Here is a 26,950-nt window from a genome sequence, read left to right as displayed (position 1 = left end):
GAGGAGGACGGTTTGTAGGGTAGCAAACATCATTGGAAAACAAGTTTTCAACACTGCAGGTTACCTGGGTGTAATGTTTTTCAGCTAAAAAGAAACATGGCCTGACCCCTACCTAACTATATAAAGAGTAACCGAAAGTTAAATGCAGCTAATATGTCCTGCAAGGAACTTCCACCTCCCCTCCGCTGCAGCCACTATCGCTCTGGCACAGCAACGGCGCTAGAGCCAGAGCAGGGGAGAGCCGAGCTGGAACAAACCATTTTGGGAGGGGGGAGGGGTTATCTATACTTTTGTTGTTAAAATGTTCCATCTCAATTAAGTACTGTATGCTTTTTATATTTTTAGTAGTGTGTCCCACAAACAGCAAATATCTTTTAAAAAAGTAAGAAATCTTTGGGGGTGCTTTGATTCATTTTGGGGGTGCTGAAGCACCCCCCAAAATGGGCTAAAATCGCCCCTGCTACAGAGGCATAAAGCTGATGAGCCACGACAGCTAGCTAGCTAGGAAACGGTTGTGGAAGCTTGGTTAAGAAGGGAGTTGACAATCGGTGAGTAGCAGTATGTCTTCAAGCGGAGAAAAAAATGATAGATAAATAAAATATGTTTGCTTTGAGGGTGTTGATAGAGAAGTGTAGAGAAGATCAGAAGCTGCACTGTAGCTTTGTGGAGCTAGAGAAAATGAGAAACTGGTATCACATAAGTAGTCGCAGAGATGCCTGTGAAGGTGGTGGAGAACATGTATGAAGCCAGACTGTAGTGAGGTGGTAGGGGTGATAGATGACTTCAAAGTGTGGGTGAGATTGTGATCTGTAGTGAGAGCAGGTGGACAAGATCCTGGAGAGGTGGAGGTATGTTCCAGGGAAAAGAGAATGAAAGTTGGAACAGAATACATGTGTGAATTAGAGAAAGAGAGGTGTTACAGTAAATGCAAGAGGGTAGAAGTAGTGAAGGTGGACTAGTTTAAATACCTGGGGTCAGCCATAAAAAGCAATTGACAGTGCACAAGAAAGTTGAAGAAGGGAGCGCACACAGGTTGGAGCAGGTGGGGAGGAGTGACAAGAGTGGTTTGTGACAGTAGGACAGCAGCAACAGTGAAGGTTGACAAGAAAGTAGTGAGGCCTGTCATGGCGTATGGTTTGGAGACAATGACCTTAAAGCAAATTGAAGCAGCGGTTTCTGTGATTTGGCACTAAATAAAACTGAATTTGAATTAAAACAAAAAAAAAGAGGAGCGTAAGGTGTCAGAGTTGAAAATGCTCCGGCAGAAAAGTGGTTATTAATAGCTTAATAGCTTTCAATTCATCATCCATACAGCAGTAATGTTTTCTCATCTCTAACGCTCAATATGATCAATTAACGCTGAACTGTCAATGTGCAATCAAAAACCAAGCTCGACAAATCAAGCTCCATTTCCGTAGAATGTAAATAAAGGCCATCTGCTCCGGTATGTAAAAGGAACCCCGACTCCTCCTATCAGGGCGTCGCCTGACGCCTAATCCCGCCCTCTAAGACCAGTCTCTGCACCTATTGGTCAACACTGAAAGGCCTGTCACTGCCTCTCTGATGTCGGACCGCCCACAGGATCGAGGACAAAAACAATCGGCATCTCGCCTTCCTCAGTAAAACATAAACAAGAAGACTCAAACGAATCAGTGTATCCTTTTTAAGCGGCACGGGCAGCACCGAGGGAGAAATGGTTTCTCCAGTAACAGTGGTAAGTACCAGTTTCAAATGGCCATTTAAAACATTCAGGAATAAACAGCGGCTAGTTAAGCTAGTGATACAATAACGAGACTTCCGAAGATAACATCCTTAATGTGTGCATTGTCGACTGCCTCGAGCTGCTATTCAAGCATTTACTGGGGCATTTTCGTTGTTATTCATATCTTGTCATACTTTATCTCGGAAGGCCAGCGCATGCTCTCTGGTTCATTATTTAATTGCCAGTAAATAAGCGCGTCTGCTAAATGAAAAACCGTTCGCTCAGGTGCTCGCGGTAACTCACGCAGCTATCTCATTTTCTCGTCATTAAATAGTGTCCCTCTGTATGTGTTTGTGCAGACACAAGGCAGAAACTTTCTTGTTTCCGTCTAGCCGTTTCCCTTTTTTGGCACAGCAGCGACGCTGCTCGCTTGTTCCTTCTCGGTATTGAACATACACAAATTTCGAAAGGCTATCCCTGACAAAAAAGAAAAAGCTGTCATGCCACGACCTTTTTTGTGTTTTTTTTCCCCCGTTCCTTACCCTCCAGTAACGCATGCGCCGAGCTGTGGTCGATTCTGGCTTTCTTTTCATCTCCCTTGTTGTAGCTGTGCTTTATATAGAGTTTATTGTTTGGCGTATCTATTGGCTCAATAATGGACCTCACCTGGAAATCGTCCATTTTGACAAAAAAGCTGATAACTACATGAATAATTTAAGCAGGTGGAGCATCATCTTGCTCTAGCAGAGCTGCTATGAAATTTTACCCCCTTTGCTGGGGCCATGAAGGACGGTTCATTGTAAGTTGGCCTGTAGAAAACCCGGGTGTGTAAGCCTGTGTGGAGGAATGCCTGCCATACAGACTAGTTTCCTTAGTGATGAAGATACTGTGCAGGTCCTGGTTTTCCTTTATTTCTATTAGGGTCCCAACATTGCTGAGAAAAAGATGTATGCTTTTATTCAGGGTTGTTTTTCTGATGCTGAAAAATTATAATATATTGGTGTGTTAGTGTCTGATAATTGCCAGTACCTGTTCAGAAGTAAACGTGATTATTGTCCCACTGGAGGCTGCTATTATTCAGTTTTACTTAGATGCAGTTCAACAGTTCCTGCTTGATTCTTTGGTATGTTTTTTTTAAACACAGTACTACACTCAGTTTTACAACAGTGAGCAGAATGTTGTCCTTATAAGGGACTCTATGAACATTTTTAAATCTAGATATGTCAAGGAACCATTCAAACAGGCAGAGCACATGCAGTCTGAAACCAATCTGTACTGCCCAAAGACTTTGACTCACGTTGCTTGCCTTAACTTGATTTGCTTATTTTTGGCTATATTGATCATCTGTAGAGGCATCAGCACATCCAGTGCCCACAGTGGGGGGGATTTTGTTTTGTTGTTTTTTTTTTTTATCAGAAACTGAAGTTTTTACTCTTACGTCAGGAACTCAAGACGTCATACAGTGCAGCAGTAAGGTTGTATTCCTTTCTAGTCTGCATCCCCAAATGTCTTCAAGTCATCTTTGTTGAGCTAAAGCAGCTCAAAGATGGAAAAAACAGAGTTGTGTGATGCTTCGTAGAAATAACATTGTCATAAGACTCACATGCCAGCTGTGCAGACTTTAGAGGCGCCATATTTCTGTACTTCAAAAGGACACAAAAAAGAAAGAACAAATTGTCTTTTCTTTGGTTTAGGATACGAGGTGCCTTTTAAAGGTCAGTCGATGTGTATTGACTAATCATGCAAATATAGTCAATCATTAACAGTATTATTGTTTAACAGAGGACAGGAGCAGGTGTGTGTAGCTGTTCAGCTTTATATGGTCCTGCACTTTTGCAAACATCCTTTATTTATAATGTGATCATTTAGACAGATAAATGATGACGAAATGATTCATTTTCTTTGCTTCTTAAGTGAGGTATTATGTTCTCCTTTTTTTTTTTTTTTTTTTTTTTTTCTGGCGACAGCCGGCTATTACAGGACTAACAGCCATCACTAATGTCCCTGTCTTCAGTGCTCCCACAGACAAACTGACGCCTCCACGAATAAGAGTGGACTGGTTTACAGTTGAGATGATAGTGTGCTACATAACTCCACCAATTTCAGTCAAGTACAAGAAACTGAACAGGAGAACAATGCTGATCATCTGAGCAAGAAACCCATTAAAACTGGTATAAAGCAGTTTATGGATTCCCACAAGCAATTATGCTTTCCTGATGGAAAAATTTGTGCAATCACATTTTAATGGGGGTGGGGAAATATTACAGCAGCAATTGTTTAGGATATGACAGAAATTAATACTTGAACTCCTGATACTATCATAATCTGGATTCATATCTAAGTCTGCAAAATGAAACTTCTTTTATAGAACACTGTAACAAAATTGAAGCCTAATTGTATTAGAAGACTTAAAGGATTATGTTATAAATGTTTCAAATCCTATTTTAGTTATGCCTTTCTCCTTCTTAAAGGATTTTGTTTAGCGTGTACATGCCATGATTGGATGGCAAAGAATAAAAAACGAAACTGAAAAATATCTCAAACCCAGCATAGAACAGACTAAAGGTTATAGGAGTCACTGACTTCCTCCCAACTTCCTTTCCTTTCTTAAGTGCCAAACCAATCATTAGTCTTGTCTGTAGATAGAAATCAAACTGACACTGCCTTATTGAGCATAGTAAACTGTTTTCACTGGACCTTATTTAATAAGAACTAACTGCTATATGTGTAATGAGAATACCTAAAGTCATCCTTGAGTCCCAGGAGTGTAACAGATATGGCATGTGGTGTTTTCTTGTGCTCTGTCCTAAAGTAAGACAACCCTGGCTTTTTAAGTAGAATTTTCATATCGGTTAGTCTGGGAGTGTTGCCAGGGCCGTCTCCTTGCCTCGCCACCTATGTGGCCTTAATGTGATAGATAGGTTCACTGTACAAGTACAGCAAAGTGGATAATGGAAAGGAGTGCATTAGTTCCCATTATATACCTAGCCCTGGTTTGATGGCAGTGGAAAACAGCATTACACTTGTACCTAGAGGAGACTGATATTAATCTTAAATGTATTGTGAAAGCAGAAAACAAAACTGCTGAAATTTATCTTAATCTTGTCAGAGTGAAAAAGTGGCAGAGCAAGTATTGTTACTTCTCTTTTGGCCATTTTGGTAGGAAACCTAAATATTCAAAGAAAAATGACTGAAACAACTTTTATTTTTACAGGATACATCTAACTAAAAGTACTTTATAATGCAAGAATTTGAAGTAATAATCAGGGGTAATTTTAGTATTGTAATCCATATGCTGAAGCGGCTTAAGAGGTGAGTTTAAAAGTAAATGTCCAATCTTGGCACGCAGACCACTAGGTATCCAGAAGCTCTGTGTGCGTGTGCTAGGTATCTTCATACACTCTGCAATCACATCTTAAGGATATATATATAATTAGCTAAAACTTATATTGTGACTATGGAACAATATCAAATAATGTTGTGTATGAAGCTTTAGTAGGTCTGCAGAGCTCCTGGGAGGATCATATAACACATGTAAGCAGTGGATAAACATATAGCTAACTGAGTGCTAAAACACACTCCTGGCATATCTACCTGATGGAAACCTGTTTCCAAGCAAGGGCTTTCCTGGAGACCATATAATTCAGGAAATTTAGACAGATACATTACTGCCTTTTTCCTCTATTGTCTCGTTCTCAATGGATGTCCTTGCACCACACAAGCCCTTGGAAGTAATGTGTTTGTTGCATCCTCCCTGAAGCAGACTGTTGATTACATTTAGAAAAATGGTCAAAGTGCCTTCCTAGTCTGGCATGCTTTCAGGGGACATGCAAATGATCTTCTCAGCATCCTGCTTTTAATACTGGAGAACCCAGGCAATAGTTATTTTGCTGTCCTACTTTTAGCTCAATATGGTCATGACTGTATGAACTTGTGCATCAGATCCCTGTTGTTTTCCTGCTGGTAGTCTATCAGGTACTCTAGAGTAGGTTTGGTGTCACCTAAACTCGGTCACTTAAACCTCACCCCCTTCTTCCTTCTCCATGTTTCCGCGTGCTTCAGCACAGAGAATCGTCTGATCATTAGGGTTTTCCAGTTAATATTGTAGGGGTTTACCTTGCTATATAAGTCTCGTTCATTCTACTGTTGTTGCAAATTGGCAGTATACAACTAAAATTGAATTAAAATAAACTGAACACTTCAGTTGATCCTGTACTGTCATTTGATCTGTTACTTTTTTGAAGAATTGTGCATTTCTGGTCTGTTCCTTTCTACCTTCCTTCACAGAAATAAACTGTAAGATCCTTCAGTCTCTATCCTACTCCTCCTCTGCTACTACATCCAGCTGTCATCTGAATGGTGGTACACCAGCTCATTCACTGTTTTTTTTTTTTGTTTTTTTTTTTTTGTTTTTCCCCCTAAGGCTTCTTTATTTGTGCTTCTTCTTATTTTCCTTTCTCTTTGTCCTAGTTGCCCTTTCTTTCCTTTTTTTTCTCTTTTGAACTTTGCAACCATGCCAGGGCTTTTTTTGGGGGGGTTTTTTTGGGTTTTTTTTTACATCATTTTGCTTACCACTGAATATATCAGGGTAGGATGCAAAAAAACACGCTGTAAAATAGCCCTTTGGGACATCAAACCAGCAGTTCTTGCCCAGTCTTTTGAAACTTTTCCTTGCTGCACTATGACCCATTGTTCCTCCTCTTCTTCCCGCCTTATTCATATACTCTTCTCTCGTCCAGCGATCTCACCTCTAGTGAACCCACACTCAGTGCCTTTCCCTTCCACCTCACCCACTTTCTTTTTTCTTTTGCCTTTTGATCCCACAGGCCTGCCTCAAAAGTGATTCTCAGAATCACCGGTGGCTCATCATTCCAGGGGTTTTGTGAAACTTTTTCATACTCTGGATTTGTATGCGTGTTGTGTGCCTCATCTATTTGGACAAAAATAAATATGACTGGTAACACAGTTGGAAAGAGGAACTTGAGTGATGATTACACTTCACAGTTCTCAGTAACTTCATATACGAGGAAGAAGGTAAACCAGACGAGAAAGAAAAACAAAATAATAAAATTAGTTGCAAAAAGGAGAAATTTAAAGGTTACTAGGAGTCACAGTTTGGGAGCGTTCTCATTTCCTTCGACAGCCTTTTCCCACAAAGTTTGGTTTCAGTGACACGTGTACGTATGGCTGACGGCAAGAAACTAATGGCCACACAAAGTCAGCAGTTTTAAATCTCACTACTTGTTTTTTTCCCTCCTTTATTCACAAATATAACACTATGCAGCTCAAACAGAAAATGCATCTATTTTAACCTCGTAAGCCCCAACGCCCCCAGATACGGGGGCAAAAGGCAGGACATCAGGTAGGCTTGGGGCTTAAGAGGTTAAGTCGATGATTATAAGAGCATCACATGTATTTGCAACTATATTTCAGTTATTAATGTAACTATTCATTTTACTTTCAGGTCAAGAGTGAAGGCCCTAAATTGGTGCCATTCTTCAAAGCAACCTGTGTATACTTTGTCCTGTGGCTGCCCACCTCAAGCCCATCTTGGTTCAGCGCCTTGATCAAATGCCTGCCCATCTTCTGCCTGTGGGTGTTTTTGCTGGCTCATGGCTTCACCTTTCTCTGTGCTCACTCCAGTGCCCGCAAGATCTTGGCTGGTCTAATCTTTTCTGCTCTGGGTGATGCCTTTCTCATCTGGCAGGAGCAGGGCTACTTTGTCCATGGTGAGGAAAAGCTCTGCATTTTAACAATTATCTCATCAGATGTAATTCAACCATATAACAATAAATGTCTAGGTGTGTCCATTTAAAAACATCTCTGTAAACAGCCATCAAATATTAACAGACATAACCCCTGGTTCAGGAATTGTTTTATCACCTGACTCCCCCTGGCTTCTTGGCCTTTTGAGCCCGTTGAAAACATTAATCAGAACCATTAGAAAGACTAAATAAAACTCAATGGAAGCAACTTGTATTAAAACCTAATTATTATGATTTCATGTATTATTTAATATTCTACAGGCCTTCTGATGTTTGCCATTACCCATATACTCTACTCTTCTGCTTTTGGGATGAAGCCCATTAACGTGCGTGCTGGGCTGGTGATCACTGCTGTATCCTTTCTGTGCTATATCCTGCTGTACCCCTACCTCTCTGGCCCCTTCACCTATTTGGTGGCCGTCTACATCGCCCTAATTGGTTTCATGGGCTGGAGGGCCATCGCAGGTTTGCAGCTGGCGAATGACCTGTGGACCTGGACCAAGTTGTCTGCCTGCCTGGGTGCCGTGCTCTTCATGGTCTCCGACCTCACCATTGCAGTCAACAAGTTCTGCTTCCCTGTGCCCCATTCGCGAGCCATCATCATGGCCACCTACTACGCTGCCCAGATGCTCATAGCACTGTCAGCTGTTGAGTGCCAGGACGTGGAGGTGGCCAGGAAGAGAACATGAGTTGCAGCAGTCTCCAAACCATGTGATTATGGACACATCTCACTGCCAGGTTCCCAGCCCCCAGCCTTCATCTCAGTGTGGTGCTCAAACACCGCTGGGCCACTACAGCCTTTACATCACCCTTCTGCCCCATTAGCGTTGTAATCTCACATGTGTCCTCTAACCAAGAAGATACAGTAGTATTATCTTCTGCCTCACCCAACAACAGTCCTACCTGCCTCCTCTAAAGATAGAATGGCTTTCAACCTAGTTACAAAGGTGATAAGTGCAGTAATATTAACCTGCTATGTAGAGAGTATTACATACTTTTAACTGGCTAATGGAAGCATGTCACTGGGCACCTTCAAGGAGTGTGTATGGGAGAGCAATGGGGTCTGTGTGCGTTGATGTATTTGATTTTTACCTCGCTTGGCACACAGTCCTTTCACACACCTCACACTCCCAGCACAGACGTATGCTTTATGTTGTCCAGCATTACTATTTAACATTTAGTTTGTTATTTGTTGTTGTTAAAAAGGGAGGGTTTTTTTAATACCGACATATACATATTTTTTCCATTCTCTGTTGCTCTGTATTCCCCTTAATTAAGGGTGCTATTCTAAAAGCTTGTCCAAACCTGTTTTCGTTATCTGCCATCCCCTTGATATTATTTATAACAATCCTGCCCCTCTACACTTTCATAAGTCATCATCAACGTATTTTTTAAAGTATTTTTTTCTTCCATGATGTCCTCGAATAACTAGATGCACAGCTTAAAAAATGATAAAAAGTAAACCAATAAGGCTGAAATTCAGGGAGGGAAATTTGGGTGTCAACAAACCAGTGTGTACTGTAAGTTTCATGACTGAACATTTATGTTGGATGGGGAAGAAGTTTAGCTTTCTCCTGAGATTCACACTGCTGTCAGTGTCCCGCTGTCACAAAGAGAACACACTAAATACCATAGTCACAGCAGACTACTGCACACATTATTACTTGCTGTGTAGTGTGCACCTGCTTCTCCTTTTGGTGTTAAGTCCACCAGGAATTTGTTTTCCCCACCAGCAGCTTTTTAAGAAACGCAGGTGCAGATGTTACCACGTACACACACCTGACACCCACAGCTCCTGCTGTGTTAGTTATTGGAAAAAGTTCATGGGGATCTTATTGCTAGAATGGATCAGCTGACATGCGCTTATTTGGCCTAATAGCAATGTTATGAAGACTGAAAAGAAGGGCTATGTTACAGGATGGAATCTTTTTGTTTATCAACTCTGTGTGTGTCTGTCAGGGCCCTGGGAAAGGGCTCACTCGCTTATAATGAAATGCACGCATACATGCACAAAAGTGTGCGCTTTGTCCTTAAGGCAGCCAAAACAAACTGAAAAACCAAAATGGGGAAAAAAATAGGGAAGACAAGGGAACTGGCATGTCATGTGAGGAAACAGTTATCCCATTATTCCCAATAATTCCCTCTCACAGGACACTTCATCAGCTTTAATCCTGCAAAATCCACCACAGCTAATCCCTAACAGGCTGGCTCCTATTTTGTCTTTCATCTCTTACATATTTCTGCTTCTCACCTCTCGTTTGTTTTGTCCCCTGCAATTTTTATTTTATTTTAAAACTCAGTGTCTTACTGAATATTTAAGAATTACACTGCAACTTTTTCTTCAGATGTCTACACTTGCACGTGTTTTTGAGCGTCTGCATATGTGTGAGAGTGCGTACACTGCTTTTTTTTTTTTTTTTTTTCTTAGCTGTTGCTTAAACATCTGTGTGTTCTTGTGGCAAATCAGAACCAACTCGAGGCCCGAAATGCTGTGAACCAACAGAGTTTCTATGAAGTACACACACTACTGGGTATTTTTATTGTATTATCACAATGCTCTTAAAACCATCTTCATGCCCATCGCCTCTTCAGAACTGCAGCTTTGTAACAGACTGCAGATCTACTGTCAGTTAAGAACTTTAGGCTAGTTTAATAATGAAACTCTCAGATGTGATGCTGTGTATATATTGTTTATGAAGCAACCGTGGAAAAATACAAGCCCATGTTATGGGTTTCTTCTGCTGGGTCATTGACCCCAACAGCTGTCAGCAGCTACATGCGCACAAAAACAAAACATACCACAAAAAACCCCACACACATTCAAACACTTCAAAAGGTGTTTAGGCATCACCTTAGCCACCATGACAGATCTGCAGGCAGACAATGGTGTTGACTGTCATCAAGGTTTTTATCAATATCAGTATCGCAGTTTTGCTTTGACCAAGAAAGACACTTGGCACAAGTGGCTATTCTTGACTACTGCTTTGCCAGAAAGTTCCTCAATATTCTTTCAGCCTGTCACTATGCTTGTCAGCACAATGTTTCTGCTTTGTCAGTCAGAAATGTTCCATCAGTCTGGTCGTGTGACCACTTTTCTTCTGTTGCGTGTTTTAATTTGTCCTCCCAGCACTGCAGACTCTGACTCTGCAGTTCTCTCCCTGTTTTCATCACCGATGGAGCACGTTCTGTCAACAATTAATATCGGCCGCCTTTGTGCTAAAAGCCGTCCACCGAAGCTTGATAGCAGTCTTAAAAGAAAGTGGAGTGCAAGTAGAGATGCTAGCCAACACAGACTCTAGTACGTGGCCTCAAGTAAACCATGCAGGGACTTAGTCAAGCAGTCTTACTCATCCTTACTATGTGGGCAATTTCTGTGGGCACCTCCTTCTTTGTCCTTTGCTACACAAAGCCTCCTGACTGTTGTTCCTACAGTACAGAGCATTTATTTTTGAAATATTTCTTCTTGGCCAAACTGTTTCTTCTCTAAAGTATCTGCTTTTATTTGATTTGGGCTCCAGAAACCAAGCTTAAATTATAATTCAAAACTGAACTCATTTGACTGAGTGGAACTTGTCAACATTAGAGGTTTCTCATGTGTCAAACCAGCTGTTGTTGTTTCACAGGTGACAGAAATCTCTCTTCCCCCCCACCCCCCCCCCCCCCCCCCACCCCACCACCACCACCACCACTGGTGCAGGATTGCTTTTAGCTTTTTCATTGAGGACGAAGGTTATTATTGGGTGATATTGTAGCTTGAATTAGATTACAAGGTGAAATATGACACAGAGGGGAAGCTGTTAGCTACCACCCTGTTCCCCCACAGATGGCAGGCCAGCAGGCGCATCAGTTTACCTTAGTCTGTCAACGGCCCGTTGTTCAAAGCTTTGTGTGCGCATATAAAAGGGACCAGAGAGAGCTGTCAGAGGTCTCCACAGTGAGTCCTGTGGTTTCACTTGGTCCTCTGAATAGGTTAGCACTTTTCTTTGATTAGAAGTTTTCTTGCTGAATTCTTTTTGCTGTTGTTTCTTGTGATTGTTGATTTGAAGACTTTGCTGCTAATGCACTGTGCTCATGATTACGAAGTGGGTTTCATTCAAAACGGATAGCTGTAAAGTTTGTATATTTATCATGCATGACTAGTGGGCTGATGTGACTCCTCCACATCAACACCAATGTTTTTTTGTTTTGTTTTTTACTACAGCTGACAGCCCTGCAACATCAGTATGAGCTTAAGAGAAATATGTGGAAATAAACATCTTTGTAAAATTACCCCCCTCCCCCTCCCCATATTCTGCACTTTTCTGTACCCAAAGTAAGGCCAGTTGATCTCTCCTTAAACCTAGCAGTGAAAGTGTTATTAACAAAGGATTATTGTGTACTGTATCCTCTAAAGTATATGCTCATTTTTCCTTTCATTTTTTCTCGAAAAGTTAGTGTTTTGAAAGTGACAAATCAGCATGTGAGAATCATGTGTTTTCTTTAAAAGACATTCATTTTAATTAAGTGTTACTTACCTTGATGTATAAATCTTTTTTTAAAGTGTTATCCTTTCATTTGCAGAAAATGAAAACCCAAAATGTTTTGCCTGTCAATGTGGGGAAAAGCCAAATTTGTTTCCCACAGATTATTTAATTCTTGTTTTAAGGTCCCTTGCAACGCAGAATTTGAATTCCGTTTATTGAAAGAATGTTTCACTTTTCTTTTAATTCAATGACGTGCTTTACCTTGTTGTCCTTGATTTTTTCACTTTATTGTGATTTCTTTCTTTCATGACTGTAGAGATGAAATAGTTTCTTCCCTGTAGTGAAACTGCTATGAATGTGAATAACTATTGGAGAAATAAATGCAATTACAATGCAAGTTCAGCAAAATGTGTTTTGTTTTTTTTTTTGTTTTTTCTTTGTTGTTGTTGTTTTGTTTTTGTTTCCTAGGATCACTGCATTGAAAATGTCAGCAGATGTTTATAACTCTTTGGTTTTTTTGTGTTTCTACTGAAGCTGATGGTCCTCAGCAGTAAAGTGCCATTACAGACAGAATGAACTGGAGGACAACAGAGAGCTCTGTTCTAGTAGCTGCTGTGCAGTATTGTCTGGCCGAGGGAAATGTGCTTTCAACAGCAGTTAACCCTGTGAAAACTCAGAGTTCTACCGACAAGGCTCTCTGTTTCTCTTCCATTTCAGCTTCCTGTTACCTTACCTTGTCTGTATTTTCTTCCTCAACATGCACACAGACATCTTAAGAATTTTGTCTTGCTGAATCCGTGCCAGTTCTTTTCAAATGTGTCCCATTCATTTGCAGCCAAAGTCTTGCCATCAAAGAAGTCCAGTCTTCTAAGAAATAAAGTATCTCTTTTATGGCCCTTATAAAAACAGACCTCGTGAGACAAGAAATATACATGAAACTGATGAAATAATGTCACTCCTGAAGAGTGAAGAAAGTCCTTTTTAAAAAAAAAAAACTTAATCACATTAATGAAAATGTGATGCAATAAAACATCAAAGAAATCTATTAGAAATGCACAAGAATCAAGTTCCGTTTGAGCGCAGCAGCCTTTAGTTTCTTTGAAATGCCGAGACTAACCATTCAAAGTTTCACTCCACGGTATTTCAACTTTATTGTGGCTTAGCTGAATAGGGGAGAAACGGAAGGTACCTGTGACGTCAGTTTAGTGCCTTTTGGTGCTTAATTGATTTGAACCTGGCAGTCTGACTGCCAGTCCTCTGGTGGGTCTATACAAATGGAGTTGTGGGCGCCAGCAATAGTGACGCAAGGACAGAGAGGGGTTGTAACCCCTCTCTGTCAGGCTGACAGCTCCTTACCAGACCACACTCAGTCTCAAGCAGCAGCAGTCCACTCTGAGGTAATGTCTTTTAAAGAGACTGTCGGATATGCAGATTAAAAGTAATCTGGTATTTTTTAAAGCACTGGATTTAAAAGGAATGGATAACACTGTGGCTAAGTGGACGTTATGGTTGAAAGTAGAATCTGTTGGATTCATACACATCCTTTATACAGGCATTGCATTGTAAGGCAATACAGTAAGTTAGCATGCAAGCAGTGGCCAAGCAGCTGGCATGCAAAGTTGATCACCTGACCTCAAATCGGCTGCAGATTGGTGTCACTGGCCAAAAGACACAAAAAACTAAGCAAAAAAACCCAAAGCCAAACAAACCCCAAAACAAAAGACAACCAAAAACGAAGAAGTGAAAACGGATCCGTGCAGACTGTCCTAAAAATGTAGTTGTACCTGAGGCCCTGTAGCACTTTGAGGTACACAAGTTCTTGTTTTTGTTTGAAATGCATCTTGAGGCAACTTTGATTTTTGTTTTGTTTTTTTAAAGCACAGTCCAATACGCCAAGCAATGCTGGGTGTGCAAGAAAAGAAAGATATCTGACAACGGCTCCAGCCTGCCTTCAAGCACAGGTCATTGTAATTACATGATACAGATCCGCAAAGTAAGCTATGGGGATAAGTGAGCTTTAAATTGTGGCCTTTTGCATAATTGGCAGAAAACTATTCTCACACTATTGTCTGTTGTGGATGTGGTGCAACATGTACCGTGAGTTAACTTAGTTTCGTTTGAATCTTAAGGTCACACAAAAACTAGAGCAACAAACTGGAGGGTTTTTTTTAAATAGGTGGCCTGATGCGGAGTCCCGTGAAACAAGCTATTCTGGAAGAACTGGACACCTATAAGGAGGAAGAAAAAAACATTTTTTTTCTATTCTTTTCTTTCTTTCTTATTTTTAAGACAGAAAAGCATTTGTGAGCTAAAGATAAAAGACAATCTCTCTGGCTGAATGAGCTGACTAATGACGAGCAACCCCCAAACATACCAAACATTTAGCCACTCCTGAAGGAAGAGTGAGAGTCTGACCTCTAGTGTTTGCTAAAAGTATTACCAGAATTGAAAAAAATGAAAACAGAAAACTACAACATGCCTAACAGTTATAATCAGTGATATACAGAACTTAGTCAAACCAAAATGAGTGAAAATGCCAACAGCAATGTAAGAACAAGTGAAGTGGCCAATTATAGAAGACTCCTTCCAAAATAAGCATCTCTTTGTTTTTCTGATTAGTCAGGAAGCTCTCCAGCAGACCCTTGTCATCTTTATCTGAAAGTCCTAACATATAGATATATATTTAGTAAGGTAATATCATTATAAATTATTAATTATTTCACTCTCCACCCTCTCTCATTGTAGAACCTACCATACACTACTAGGTTACAGGTACACTTGACCATCCCCAGAGGGTTTTCCAGCACCAGAGTGTATTCTACATTGTCTTGAGCTCCACAAGTGGGGATGACTAGAGTGCACACTCCATTAACTGTGCGGTGCCAAAAGTGAGTGGAATCAGAGATCATGGATTCCCCTTGATACCAGCAAGCCTACAAAGGGGAGAATTTTTTTACTTGTGGGCAACAGAAGTAAACATCTGTGTGTACAAAGATTGTACGCACAGATGTTTTAAATTTTGCTTCACATATATTATGGTTGCTGACATCAGTAGCCATGTCTTTCATACCAGTGGAGTTGGCAGCCCCTGTTAGGCACAGCTCATGTTGCAGTCATGTCCTTTGAGAACGGCTTAGTCCTTCAGCGGCAGCAGGAAAGTAAGTTTAACATGACTTTGAGGTAATGCATATTCCTTCCCCTGAAGGCTGTTGATGCTCTCTTGGAAACACACAGCAGACATAAATAAATCTGAGTAAAGAGCGTGACTGAGACTGAGAAATAAACTACTGTTACCTTTCTCCTTGGCGATGATGAAAGGTTGCTTTGAATCTAAGGGATCCCTGTCACCGACTGAATTCTGTGCAGTGACCCTAAAAATAGTACTTCCTTCCTGGAAGCAGTCCAGTAACAGTGTACTTGCTAATGAAAACACACTCGGTCACAGTAAACCAGGAAGCTGTACATAATGTGTTGCCTGATCCTCATCAGCCAGGTCACGGGTGTGATCCCATTGCAGAGCCACTGTGTCCAGGATCTCCTCCACCAACTGGAGGTTGTTTGGCGGTTGGGGAACATCTGAGTACAGCAGCAGGAGAACAAGAGGAAGAAATTACTGTAAATTTCTCTTGACAGATCTGGAAGTTTGTATAAAGCTATCAAAACAGCAAAAATGGATCTGAAGTGACTTCTTGTTACAGAATACAATCATTAAAGAAGGACAAAGTGGGGAGTAAATAATGAAGCATTCGTCACTTACCTATAACCTTGACATGGACTTTATAGTGAGCCTCTCCATAGTTATTCTTCAGGAGAACAGATGCCAGAGTCAAGTTGCTGAGTGGAAGAAGTGAATGACTGGGAGTGATTCTTGGTGTTTGTGATGACCTGTCTTCCTGTGGTGAGAATGCCATCTTGGATATAAATGTGTCTGACTGGATGTTTGTGGTTTGTGTTTCGAGGTACAGTTATTACATCCTCCTGAAGAGAAAGACAACTGTTAAATATTAGCCACTTTATTTCACTGATGAAGTCTTACAGTGAAGCTGAAGTCAAGGCAAATTGCCTTTCCAGCCTGGAAAACCACACGATTATGGCCAATACACCTTTTGCTAGCTCAGTGGGCTCCCCCACCCCTTTTTCATTGACAGCTCAGACACGGACGTGGTACCTCATCTGCTCCTGAAGTCCCACCACTGTGAAGGCAGTACAGGAGACAGGGATCTTAGTGGCTTTCCTCCACGTCTTAGCATCTCCTTGATAGGCTCATCTCCTTGGCATGGAGGAGTCCACTTTAGAGAAACGGAGGAGTTTGTGGAATCAGATACATTCAGGTTCCTCACTAGGCCGGGAGCTGCTTCAGGGGAAAATTAAATTTGTATACTGTTGAATAAATCAAATATTTAGGTACAGAAATAAAAGGAACATAAACTCCACATATATAAAGTGAATTGCTCAGGTTTTTTTAATGGCCAACAGGGGCATAAAAAAAGCAAAACCATACATTAGAAATGGCAAAACTTTACACTTAATTTTTGATCTGAGTAAACATTTTCCAAATTACTGGATAAGTTGCTAATTTCAAGTTTTTTTTAATACAGCACGGTATCCATTTAGAGTAAAATAGGTGATAAAGCAAATGACTAAGTGGTTAAGACACAAATTCAAAACTCAAAGCTTCAATATGGGAGCCTACATACCGATGGGCTCCATCCTGCTGATTCAGGAAAGAAAATAAACAACACACTGTGAGGGGAAGACGTACGTGCTGGATTTTTAGCCGGCATGGGATTAGAAACGTTGCTGGGAGTGCCTGCAACAGCCCTGTTTACACTAGTCACTCATACCCCATATCTTCCACCAATCCGCACACCATGAAGTTGGTTTCTAGAAACAGTAATAAAGGCTTGAATGTGATAGATGTGAATGTAGCATCAGTAAGGAAGCTAGGTTAGGAGTCAGGAGTTATTAGATAAAATGCTAAAATGGGCACTTCGGCTTGTAACGGTACCACTGATTTCAATAAAAAATTTGCAGTGACGCATGAGATTGCTTGGCTTGGCACGCTGCTCCAAGCCTGACCAGTGAGTAGCTCCTTATGGATTTGCAGCCTTTATTTCTCCTCAGTTCACAGATGTAGCCGTGAACTGAAGCTCCTCCATCACTGGCTGGAGGACTCCAACTCACTGTCATGGTGTTCTTAGTTAAATTAGACACATGAGGCTGTGATGCTGTACCTGGAGGCTCTGGATAAGTGGATTTTAAACAGATGTCAATAGACATCTCAAATCCAGGATATGAAACTTTTAGCATGGCAATGAAGTGGAACTGCAGTGAACTGTAAACCATAAAGCATTTCTCTTTACCTTTCACCTCTAGTTGGACCTATTTGGGCTGATTTTGATCATGATTAGTGCTCACCTATGGGCTCTCCACCATGGCCTCCTCTGTCTCCAGAGGGTCACTCATTCCCTCTTCATTGATGGCTCTGATGCAATGCTAGTATGCATGGCCCTCCTCCACTTTATCATCAGTGAAGGCATTAATGCTACTATCCACTTCTCCAACCCTGTTCCAGGACCTCTTGCCTACCATACAGCGATCGATCACAAAACTGGTGACCTGCTTACCCCCGTTGTCACTTCGAGCCTTCCATTTCATCTTGATACACTTCTCTTACGGCTCAAGAAACTCAACTTTCCCTTGAGGAGGCTTTGGGCGGTCTAAAGAAAGCGATGTGTTAGTTAAATACAAACCTCCATTTCAAAAAGTGCTTTAAATTAATATGATTGTGTGATTTCATCCACCAATCACAATGAGTTGCACGTCAGTAACAGCAGCACCACAGTCGCTCTTGAGACAACGCATAAATGCGCCACTAATCTTCTCTCACGCATCAAGTAAACATCCAAAGTAAATAAAAAAACAACTGTATCTGCATATGATACAGCATGACACCCTTTATTTTAATCCACCTGCTAAGCACCAATGAGGTGCTATTATCTGTCTTCTCCACCTTGGTCCTCTCATCCTCCATAACCTTCACACCATCCTTATACCAGGTAAGCTTAGGATCTGATTTGCCTTTGTAATACCAGATGCTGTAAGTTTAGATACATTTCACTGAGTATTGTACTTGTATAACTATGCATGTGACAAATAAAGAATCTTGTTTCCTGTTTTATTGTGAAAGTCCCTGTGCAGTGTGCCTAGTTTTGCTTCCCCTTGTCTCATTAGGTCTGATTTGTCCCAGCTGTTCCCCATAGAAATAAACCACAATGGAGTTTGAAAAAAAAACATGGGCGTGTGTGTTTGGAGGATGTGTTTGTGCGTGGGGGTTTCGGGGGGGAGCGAGGATTTTTCTTGTAAAACAAAGGGGGACCTAGCAAAACAGTTTGGGAACCACTGCACTAACCTGCAATACTGGGCACAGCCTCACTTTCAGCCCCTTTAGCTCTGAATGTGTACTTGCTCTCATGGGACTCATTCACACCAGAGAAAATTAGTTTGTGCACAGCTCCCTGTTTTACCACCTGAACTCCATTCAGCTTCGAAAACTGTTGAATTTAACACAAAAGGATGGATGAAAAAGGCAAAAAAAAATTGCCAAATTTACATTTCAGGATTAACAGCTAACAAGTCTTTTATCCAGTTCTGCGTTATCTCTTACCTCCACCCCATCCTTCAGCCATACTCCATCCACCTTCTCATCAGCAAGAACAACACTCGGCTCTGCAGGGGACCCTGTCGAACACTGAACATCTGACATACCACTCTTCAGTGAGGCAAAACACTCTGGCAACACACAGAGAAAAAGAACTTAGAGAGAATTAACATTCATAGAATTAATTATTAATCAGTTATGCTGTGTTGTTAGATTTTTACAGTTTTTTCCATTGCCTTGGCTTTGGCTGATTCAAAAACGTTAGCTGAAATCTGCAAAAGAAACATCCATTTTACTCTCTAAAATATGCTAGTAGTATTTTACATCCAAAATGATCCATCTTATTGTCAGAAGCTGAAAGGTGGAAGTCACGAGCATGACTATTGTAAAACATACTTACAGAATTTGAGAGCAGTAAGCAATTTGTGAACATGGTGGAGTCTGCTCAGATAAAAATTCTGCAGGGGTAACAGCCTGAAAGAGGAGGAAGGATGTGTGGGAGTGCAACAAGGGAGAGACAAAAGAATATGGGAAGTTACACAAGAGTGAAGAAGATAGATCGCCATACTCGCAAGTCTTTCTACTGCAGTGTTGCAAGGGAGAGCACCGGGTGCTTGCCTGATAGGAATCTGTGGCTAACAGTTCAACAGTTGGAGCACTTACTCTCACCACTACTCTGTGGCTGTGCAGTACTATAATAATACACACAATAGGCCTGTGTTTTGTTTCCACAAAGCATCTTTTTTGGCACTGACACTCTGTTTTGTTCTGAACAGCACTGTGCTATTTTTCTATTTCTCTGTTGCTGTAACTGCAGTTTACTGCATTGTTTGATCAGTGGAGGAACACATGCACTTTCACCTTATAGTCCAAGAAAATTTAAGGGTTCTTTTTCTCTATAGAGCAGAATTCTTACCAGCCACAGTGACTTTAGCAGACTTGACATATTCGTGTGCATCGTTGTCCTGAGTGCAGACAACAGAGTACTCTCCCTCATCAGCCAGCTGACACTCTTCTATAATAACCTCAGCCCTTTTCCCCTCACGCATGAAGATGTAGCGCCCGCTTGCTGTGATATCACACCCATCCTTCAGCCAGTGAATGTGCACGTCCTTGGAGCTCATCTCACACTCCAGGCGGGCTGTGCTTCTCTCATGCACACAGACATTCTGGTAAACTTGATGGGAATGCCTATATAGAATTAAAACAGAGGAAGAATGAAAATAAGAGAGGCACTTTAGCGCTAATGTGGACTTTATTAGCATACTACACTTACAAAGTTTTAGTAATTTTAGAAGTAGAAGCACAGACACTGATGATTACAAGGTGAAAGTATGAACAGAATTTAAATGCTCTTGCACTTATTAGGCTTGTTCTTTATATTCAGTCCCAGAAAAAAAAAGATAGAGCGTACTCATATTCATGAATAACTATAATTAACACAACCTCAATTGCTATGCTTCTCTTGGTCCAAACCCAGAGGACAGCCACGTGTCCTTGTAAAGATATTTACATGCCCCAACTTGCACCTTGGGCAAGTAAATGTCTTGTTAGGCAGAGCTGTAATAAATGAGCTTGTTGTGAGCAGGGATTTGGTTGGATTACTTTCAACTGAGCACTAGGAGGGAGGATTTATTGCACTCCCCATACATCTTCATTTGAAAAACAGGGAAGATGATGTTGTTTTGCATAGCTACGAAGGAGCGAAGCTTCTAATCTCAGGGGAGGAAAACAAGGCAGTGGCAGCTCATATCTCAACTGTGAAGGTTTGTTTCCCTAGAAATATTAGCTCCAACAAGACAGCTCTGTTGGGAAAAACAAAACAACAAAAACAAGACAAACTAGTTTTTTTTCTTCGTGTTGGCAAATAAAAAGCAGCAAGGTGGCAGTGAGGTCTCCAGTGCTGATTGTTTAGTTTCCAGTGTCAGTGGCTTTCATATCCTTAATCTTTAAGGTGTAGGTGAGGTCATCCTCATACAGAGAGACATCAGACTTTTCATCTCTTTCCCTCCCCTTTTCCTTTACCTGCAAAAACAAAAAACACTTCTGGGAAAACTATTTCCACATTATGTTCCAGTGTTTTATATTTCCTCAAACAATGGCAGTATGCTGTATCTGTGGGTTCCTTTTTTTTGGAGTAACTGAGATAGTCAAAGGAGCTTGCAAAGAAAAGCGTCTGGACTTCTTTAAGTTGCTTGAAGACGTTTCACCTCTCATCCGAGAAGCTTCTTCAGTTCTAAGGTCAAATGGTGGAGAGTCCCAGATATAAACCTAGTGGGAGTTTCCCCCCACAGAGGGACAAAAGGACCCCCTGATGATCCTCTAATTCCCTGAGCCAAGGTGGGAAACTGGGCGTGGGTCCCAATCAGCCAGAGTTTCGGGTGAGTTCATTGTGAAACCTGGCCCCACCTTATCATGCGAATTCCTGAGGTCAGATGGCCCAGGATGTGAGTGGGCGTTAAGGCGTCTGGGAAGGGATCTCAAAACTGGATTATAGATTATAGATGGCAGAGAGTTGGTGTCGTCAAAGATGGTCGCTCACAGTGGACATAGATGCTTCTTTCACTCCTCTTTCAAACCATCTGTCCTCTCTGTCCAAAATGTGAACATTGGCATCCTCGAAAGAGTGTCCTTTATCCTTAAGATGCAGATGGACTGCTGAGTCTTGTCCTGTGGAGGTGGCTCTTCTGTGTTGTGCCATGCGCTTGTGAAGTGGCTGTTTGGTCTCTCCAATGTAGAGGTCTGAGCATTCCTCGCTGCACTGTACAGCATACACCACATTGTTAAGTTTGTGTTTTGGCGTTTTGTCTTTCGGGTGAACCAGTTTCTGTCTGAGCGTGTTGCTGGGTCTGAAATACACTGGGATGTCATGCTTGGAGAAAACTCTCCTGAGTGTCTCTGATACACCGGCTACATAGGGGATGACAATGTTGTTGCGTCTGTCCTTCTTATCCTCCCTCGCTGGTGTCTGGTCTTCTTTTCTGTGCCTCTTTGCTGACTTTAAGAACGCCCATTTAGGATAGCCGCACGTTTTGAGTGCTTCCTTTACATGTGTGTGTTCCTTCTTTTTCCCTTCAGGCTTAGAGGGAACATGTTCTGCCCGGTGGTGTAGGGTCCTGATTACTCCAAGTTTGTGTTCCAGAGGGTGATGGGAGTCAAAGAGGAGGTACTGGTCCGTGTGTGTGGGCTTCCGGTAAACTTCGATGTTGAGTTTGCCGTTCTCTTCAATGTGCACAGCACAGTCCAGGAAAGGCAGACAGTTGTCCTTTGTGTCTTCCCTGGTGAACTTGATGTTCTTATCCACAGCGTTGATGTGCGCAGTGAAGGATTCCACTTCTTGTGTCTTGATTTTGACCCAGGTGTCGTCCACATATCTGTACCAGTGGCTGGGTACTCTTCCTTTGAAAGAGCCAAGAGCCTTCCTTTCCACTTCCTCCATGTAAAGGTTGGCTACAATAGGTGACACGGGGGAGCCCATGGCACAGCCATGTTTTTGTCTGTAAAAGCCTTCGTTGTATTTGAAATATGTAGTGGTGAGGCAGAGGTCTAACAGTGTGCAGATCTGATCGGGTGTGAAGTTGGTCCTGTCCTCCAAGGAGCTGTCTTCTTGTAGTCGTTTTCTTCTCGGATGAGAGGTGAAACGTCTTCAAGCAACTTAAAGAAGTCCAGACGCTTTTCTTTGCAAGCTCCTTTGACTACGATGACCTGGATGACTGAGAACCTTCACAGACAGAGTAACTGAGATGTTAAGAAATTCAGGAAACTATCTTTAAAAAGCATTTTCAGTCTCATCCTATATGCGATATCATATGATAGTGTAAAAGTGTAATTAAATTCTATGATTCTCTTCCTGAACTACACACTAACTACACTAACCTTCCAGATTAGGGGTCGATCTGTTTTCTTGGAAAGATGGACCTCAAACACAGCAGTCTGTCGCTCATTTACTCTTTTTTGGCTTTAAGTCAGACACGACTTTAAGCAGTTCATTTGAATGAGATAAAGCAGAAGACAAGAAGGGTTTTTATTGATCAGTCAAGTAAACATATCCAAGGATTCCAAGCCAACTAGCTATGGATCTGGGGGGGAGGGGGTTGACATGAGGGTTTTTGAGTAATATGAACTAAGTGAGAAAGTCTGATCTCTGGGTCAAATAAATACTGACACTGAATGGAGGGGATAAAATATGACATGGTGTTAAGTAATGACAAATGTAAAGAAAGCATGTAAAAAGGAGTATGTAAATGGGGACAGTAAATACAATAAAATCTGTATTATGAGCAGTGAGAAGGAGTCCCGAGTTCCACTCTGCACATGCCGAAAGTCTCTTGTCTCCAACCTGCAGAGTGTAGGTGCCCATGTCACTCAGGTGCACGCAATAGAAATGCATAGCATGTGCTTAGTTCCCATCAGTTTCACTTCATATTTCCCATGAGAGTACTGGACCCACTGCAGCTCTGCGCCCTGAATTGCAAGCACAACGCTGAGATGAGGGGAGAAATCGCAAGTGGTTTATGTCATGGTAACATTCATAAATAAGAAGACTTTGACACTGAACCAGAAAACTGATGTGCTTTACCAAAAACCACTGATCCTGATGTTTGGATCCTTCAGTTCCAAGACAGTGTTGAACACGATGTCAACTTTGGCAGTGATGGGCTTCAAGACACGCACCATCTTGTAAAACATATCAAATGTAGAAATACTTAAATAATGACATTTTGAATTATTTCCCATCTTCACATCAGCTGACTTTTGCTTTACTAACTTAACTTTGTCGCCAAGTTGTGTAAACTTTTCTCAGTTCTCCCTTGCTCTATTTTAAGCTGTTTTTTTTTTTAAAATATCATATCCCAAACCTGTTCATCTTTATTTGATCCTGTGTCATGTGTGCAAGCTCTCTGCATCACAGGTCTACCTCCACCTCCACTTTCTTCTTCATCTCCTTGAACTTCTTGAGAATGCCTCTGATGTTGCTGAAGCCATACTTGGCACAGATCCCCCCCAGTCCTTCTTGTCAGCTCCAGCCAGGATCTTTAACATCTCCTCCTCTGTAGGTGGCTTCTTCTTCTCTTCTCCATACCTCTGCAAAAGAAGAAATATGTTACACAGGAAGCAGTTATACAGGTATATACTATGCTTGTTTGCATGCATGACATAGAATAGGAATATGTGCGATAGTAGCTGAAAAGAATCTTCCTCAGTCCCACCAGAAACTCTTTAGATCTTGTCCTGTGGGTATTTCTGGATACATGCAAAAACATATATCTGGCAATTGATCAGAGAGTGCTCCATCACACCTTGACAGGTTCTAGGAGTGTCACAGCTAGTATTAGACAACATGCGTGTGCTCCTGCTGCTCCTCCAGCATCTTTTTGAAGTCCATTGGTGGTTCTGGAAACAAAGAGAAAGCAACTTTCACCTGTGGCACTAGGAGAAAACTGGAGGCAAACTGTGCTGATGGCTTCCAAACAACCCATGCTGTACGATATGGCTGGCTTACTTTCTGTAACACTGAGTGATATGGAGAAGGCAGCATCTCTGTGCTTGTTGGAGGCAGTGCACTTGTAGACATCGGCATCCTCCAAGGTCAGATTTTTGATCTAATTTGGAGAGAAGGTATTAGACATTAGGTAAATGACTAATGAAGGAAAAAGCAACGTGTCTAGTTACAGTGAGACGTTTCAAACTGTCACACTGTCATTCAGGTCATTTTTATCCCACTGCAGTACTCATTTTAAGCAGTAGAAGGCAGTGGCATGATAGGAATAACTCCTCAACACACAGTATTGGAACTTAACAGTCATCCCTTACCAGAGAAACAGATGGCAAGGGGAGATGCATATGTCAGCACCCACAAGTTAATTGCTTTATAATAGCTATTTAAGCTTCAGTTAAGCTCCCCGGCTGGTACAGAGAAAGCACTAAATCCACTGTGGAGTGGTTATAGATAAAAGGTTCAGTGAGAGTTTTTTCCCCCGTCCTATCTACTTTTCCTCATGATGCATGGTGTGTCATCTCACTTGACAGCACCAAAACGGGGAGCTGTTCAGCTAAATGATAGGCTGTACAGAGATACCATGCCCAGAAAGAGTATTTCACCTTTTAAAGCAACACATTTTTACTAGATACCCTAAACCCTGAATTCACACTTCCAGATAATGATGCTGAAATTACAGTCTTAACTTAAAAAAAATAATGGCATGATTTATTTGTCAATAGAGTAACATTCAGTGAAAAACTTGAGAAAACAGAGTACACAAGTACATGCAAAGCTACAGTAAATACTACTTACATGTATAGTGTTAGATGACTAAAATTAAACAGGGATGCTCATCAGATATAACACAAGCTTAACATTAGTCAGCAGCAACACAATGACAGTGAACAAAATCCCTTAATGTTTTAAAATATCACATAAAAAGGGGGAAATTTAATCTTCTTCTTCTTCTACTTTCAGCTGCTCACTTTAGGAGTTGTCACAGCCCATCATCTGCCTCCATCTTATCCTATCTCTAGGGCATTCTCCTCTGTCACACCAACAGTCTGCATGTCCCTCTTCACTACATCCACGAATCTTCTCTGCGATCTTCCTCTTTTCCTCCTGCCTGGTAACATCCTGGTCAAATATATCACAATCCCTCCTCCGCTCATGTCCAAACCATCTCAGACACACTTCTCTAACTTTGTCTCCAAACCATTCAGCCTGAGCTGAACCTCTGATGTATTCATTTCTTATCTTGTCCATCCTAGTCACTCTTAATGAAAATCTTAACATCTTTACCTCTGCGACCTCCAGATCTGCCTCCGGTCCTTTTTTCATACATCATGGCAGGTCTAACTAGTATTTTGTAGATCAAATTTCAATTAGGCAAGGGTAACTCATGTAGTTTTACAGTGTCAAACCTTCAGTATATGCTGTTTGTCGATGTTGTCATGGGAAGATTTTGTTGCCACAGACAGTGGGAACCCACTAGCTCGCTCCCAGCTCACACTGGGCTGTGGATTCCCAGTCACATTTGCCTTGAATGCAGCATTGTCACCTATGAATGACAAAAAGACAGATCAGGTTAAGATTTATATTTTGCTATAACAGTTGCCATAACATTAAATGATTTAGGATCATCATTTTCTGCTTTCCTTTTGAGACAAGTAGCTGTAGGGTCATTCCATGAATGATAATAGCCTGGCTACTCTGCAGTATTCTGCATATTGTGATGGGCGAACTTCTGCAGCTCTCTTAATCTATAATTTACAGGTAGAGGTAGAGTGAATCAGATTAAAACGCGTAGATTTTATGCTAAAAAGGCACTGGTATTCAGCATAAGCAGCAAATGCTTTTTCAATAGAGGTGATGAGAACTATAAAGTCTTTATCACAGTATTTCTGTCCTTGGTGAGGTCTTTGTTAGGACTTTTATCAGATGCAGCCCACAGTACCTTCGCTCAGTAAGAAAAAATGTTTACCTAAAGTTTTCACATCACATGAAACTTTTGTTTCCCAGTAGAGTTTTGTTTGTGTCATCCAGTGTTTCCAGGCAAATCATGGGCAAGTGTCTAAATTTGGCTGGTGCACGCTTTTCTTATAGTCTCAAGGGCACTTGCTTGCAATATAATGTGAGGAGAGATTCTGCAAGATGCAAAGGGCATTTTGTAAAATTTCAAGCTGTTGTGGAATGAAAAGAATGGTTCACCTCACCCTCTTGGGCAGTGATGGGCCGTAGCTTCACTTCAAAATCTGGGACAGACTCTCCCTCTGGGATTTGGGGGGATTTTTGTACCTGGTTGAAGGACTCCACCACAGCAGAGGTCTTACATTGAACTCCAGAGTGCTCTAAAGGTGAGTCAAGTACATCCACAGTAAGACTATCAGAATATTGTACAAACAGGCAACCTAAGTGCACAATTGTTTCTTTTTCCTTTTTTTTGAAAGGAGAAGAGAAAAAAGAACGGAGGCCTGACTAAGTGCTGAGAAGTCTGCAGTAGGTAATAAACTTTATTTTTGCGCTCTACATTAGGGGATTTGACATGGTTGTTGAAGCTAATCATTGATGTTAGTTAATTATGCTGCTTTTGCTTATAGCAAAGACAGCTCTTTTAGATAGTCCTTCCTTGCCTGTCTCATAATACCAAAGATTTAGCGCTAAGAATGCCAGAATGAAGGAGGATCTCCTTGCATGCAAGATCCCTACCCTCTGCGCTCCTTGCCAAGCCCTGAGCCACCTTAGGATACTTGGTGGAGCTCATGGAGGAGGTGAAGGTGGACGAGCTGCAGGAAGAGGTCATCTGCCTCTCTCACATGTGCTGTTCTGTGTGCTCTGCTTTGACCCCGGAGGTCTGGAGGAGCTCTGATAGTATGA

General features: G+C 41.5%; 2 protein-coding genes across 3 annotated transcripts; one reads left to right on the top strand and one right to left on the bottom strand.

The window, feature by feature from the left end:
• Positions 1-483: 483 nt before the first annotated feature.
• tmem86a (transmembrane protein 86A) lies at positions 484-12,332 on the top strand. 2 transcript variants are annotated; one of them, XM_026176460.2, is made up of 4 exons: positions 484-548; positions 1,419-1,714; positions 7,167-7,431; positions 7,729-12,332. In XM_026176460.2, exons 2-4 carry the CDS (start codon positions 1,694-1,696, stop codon positions 8,154-8,156), a joined length of 714 nt encoding a protein of 237 aa, XP_026032245.1. In that variant the 5' UTR covers positions 484-548; positions 1,419-1,693; the 3' UTR covers positions 8,157-12,332. The 2 variants fall into 2 exon arrangements, with proteins under 2 accessions (XP_026032245.1, XP_026032249.1); XM_026176464.2 differs by having other exon boundaries at positions 517-548; positions 1,582-1,714.
• On the bottom strand, positions 11,903-26,876 carry LOC113024975 (immunoglobulin superfamily member 22). Its single transcript, XM_080303309.1, is given in 29 exon segments — positions 11,903-14,863; positions 15,001-15,149; positions 15,225-15,306; positions 15,308-15,393; positions 15,396-15,506; positions 15,688-15,746; positions 15,748-15,908; positions 15,975-16,189; positions 16,192-16,284; positions 16,952-17,173; positions 17,345-17,650; positions 17,826-18,035; positions 18,343-18,484; positions 18,598-18,722; positions 19,508-19,857; positions 20,504-20,604; positions 22,462-22,539; positions 22,541-22,596; positions 22,906-22,969; positions 22,972-23,055; positions 23,143-23,268; positions 23,510-23,595; positions 23,598-23,676; positions 23,933-23,985; positions 24,095-24,194; positions 25,498-25,634; positions 25,848-25,902; positions 26,258-26,547; positions 26,783-26,876. Coding segments are annotated over 29 exon segments (3,933 nt in total). The 3' UTR covers positions 11,903-14,644.
• Positions 26,877-26,950: the final 74 nt, after the last annotated feature.

The sequence above is a fragment of the Astatotilapia calliptera genome, chromosome 7 (genome assembly GCF_964374335.1).
Source record: "Astatotilapia calliptera chromosome 7, fAstCal68.1, whole genome shotgun sequence".
Classification (NCBI taxonomy): Eukaryota; Metazoa; Chordata; class Actinopteri; order Cichliformes; family Cichlidae; genus Astatotilapia; species Astatotilapia calliptera.
Note: the sequence above shows the minus strand (reverse complement) of the source record. Positions and strands in the feature narration are given on the sequence as shown.

Bases quoted from the DNA above. Each gene is read 5' to 3' on its own strand.
- tmem86a (XM_026176460.2), top strand. From the start codon at position 1,694: ATGGTTTCTCCAGTAACAGTG. The intron at 1,715-7,166 runs GTAAGTACCAGT...TTTTACTTTCAG, and splicing joins TGGTTTCTCCAGTAACAGTG to GTCAAGAGTGAAGGCCCTAA. The intron at 7,432-7,728 runs GTGAGGAAAAGC...AATATTCTACAG, and splicing joins GCAGGGCTACTTTGTCCATG to GCCTTCTGATGTTTGCCATT.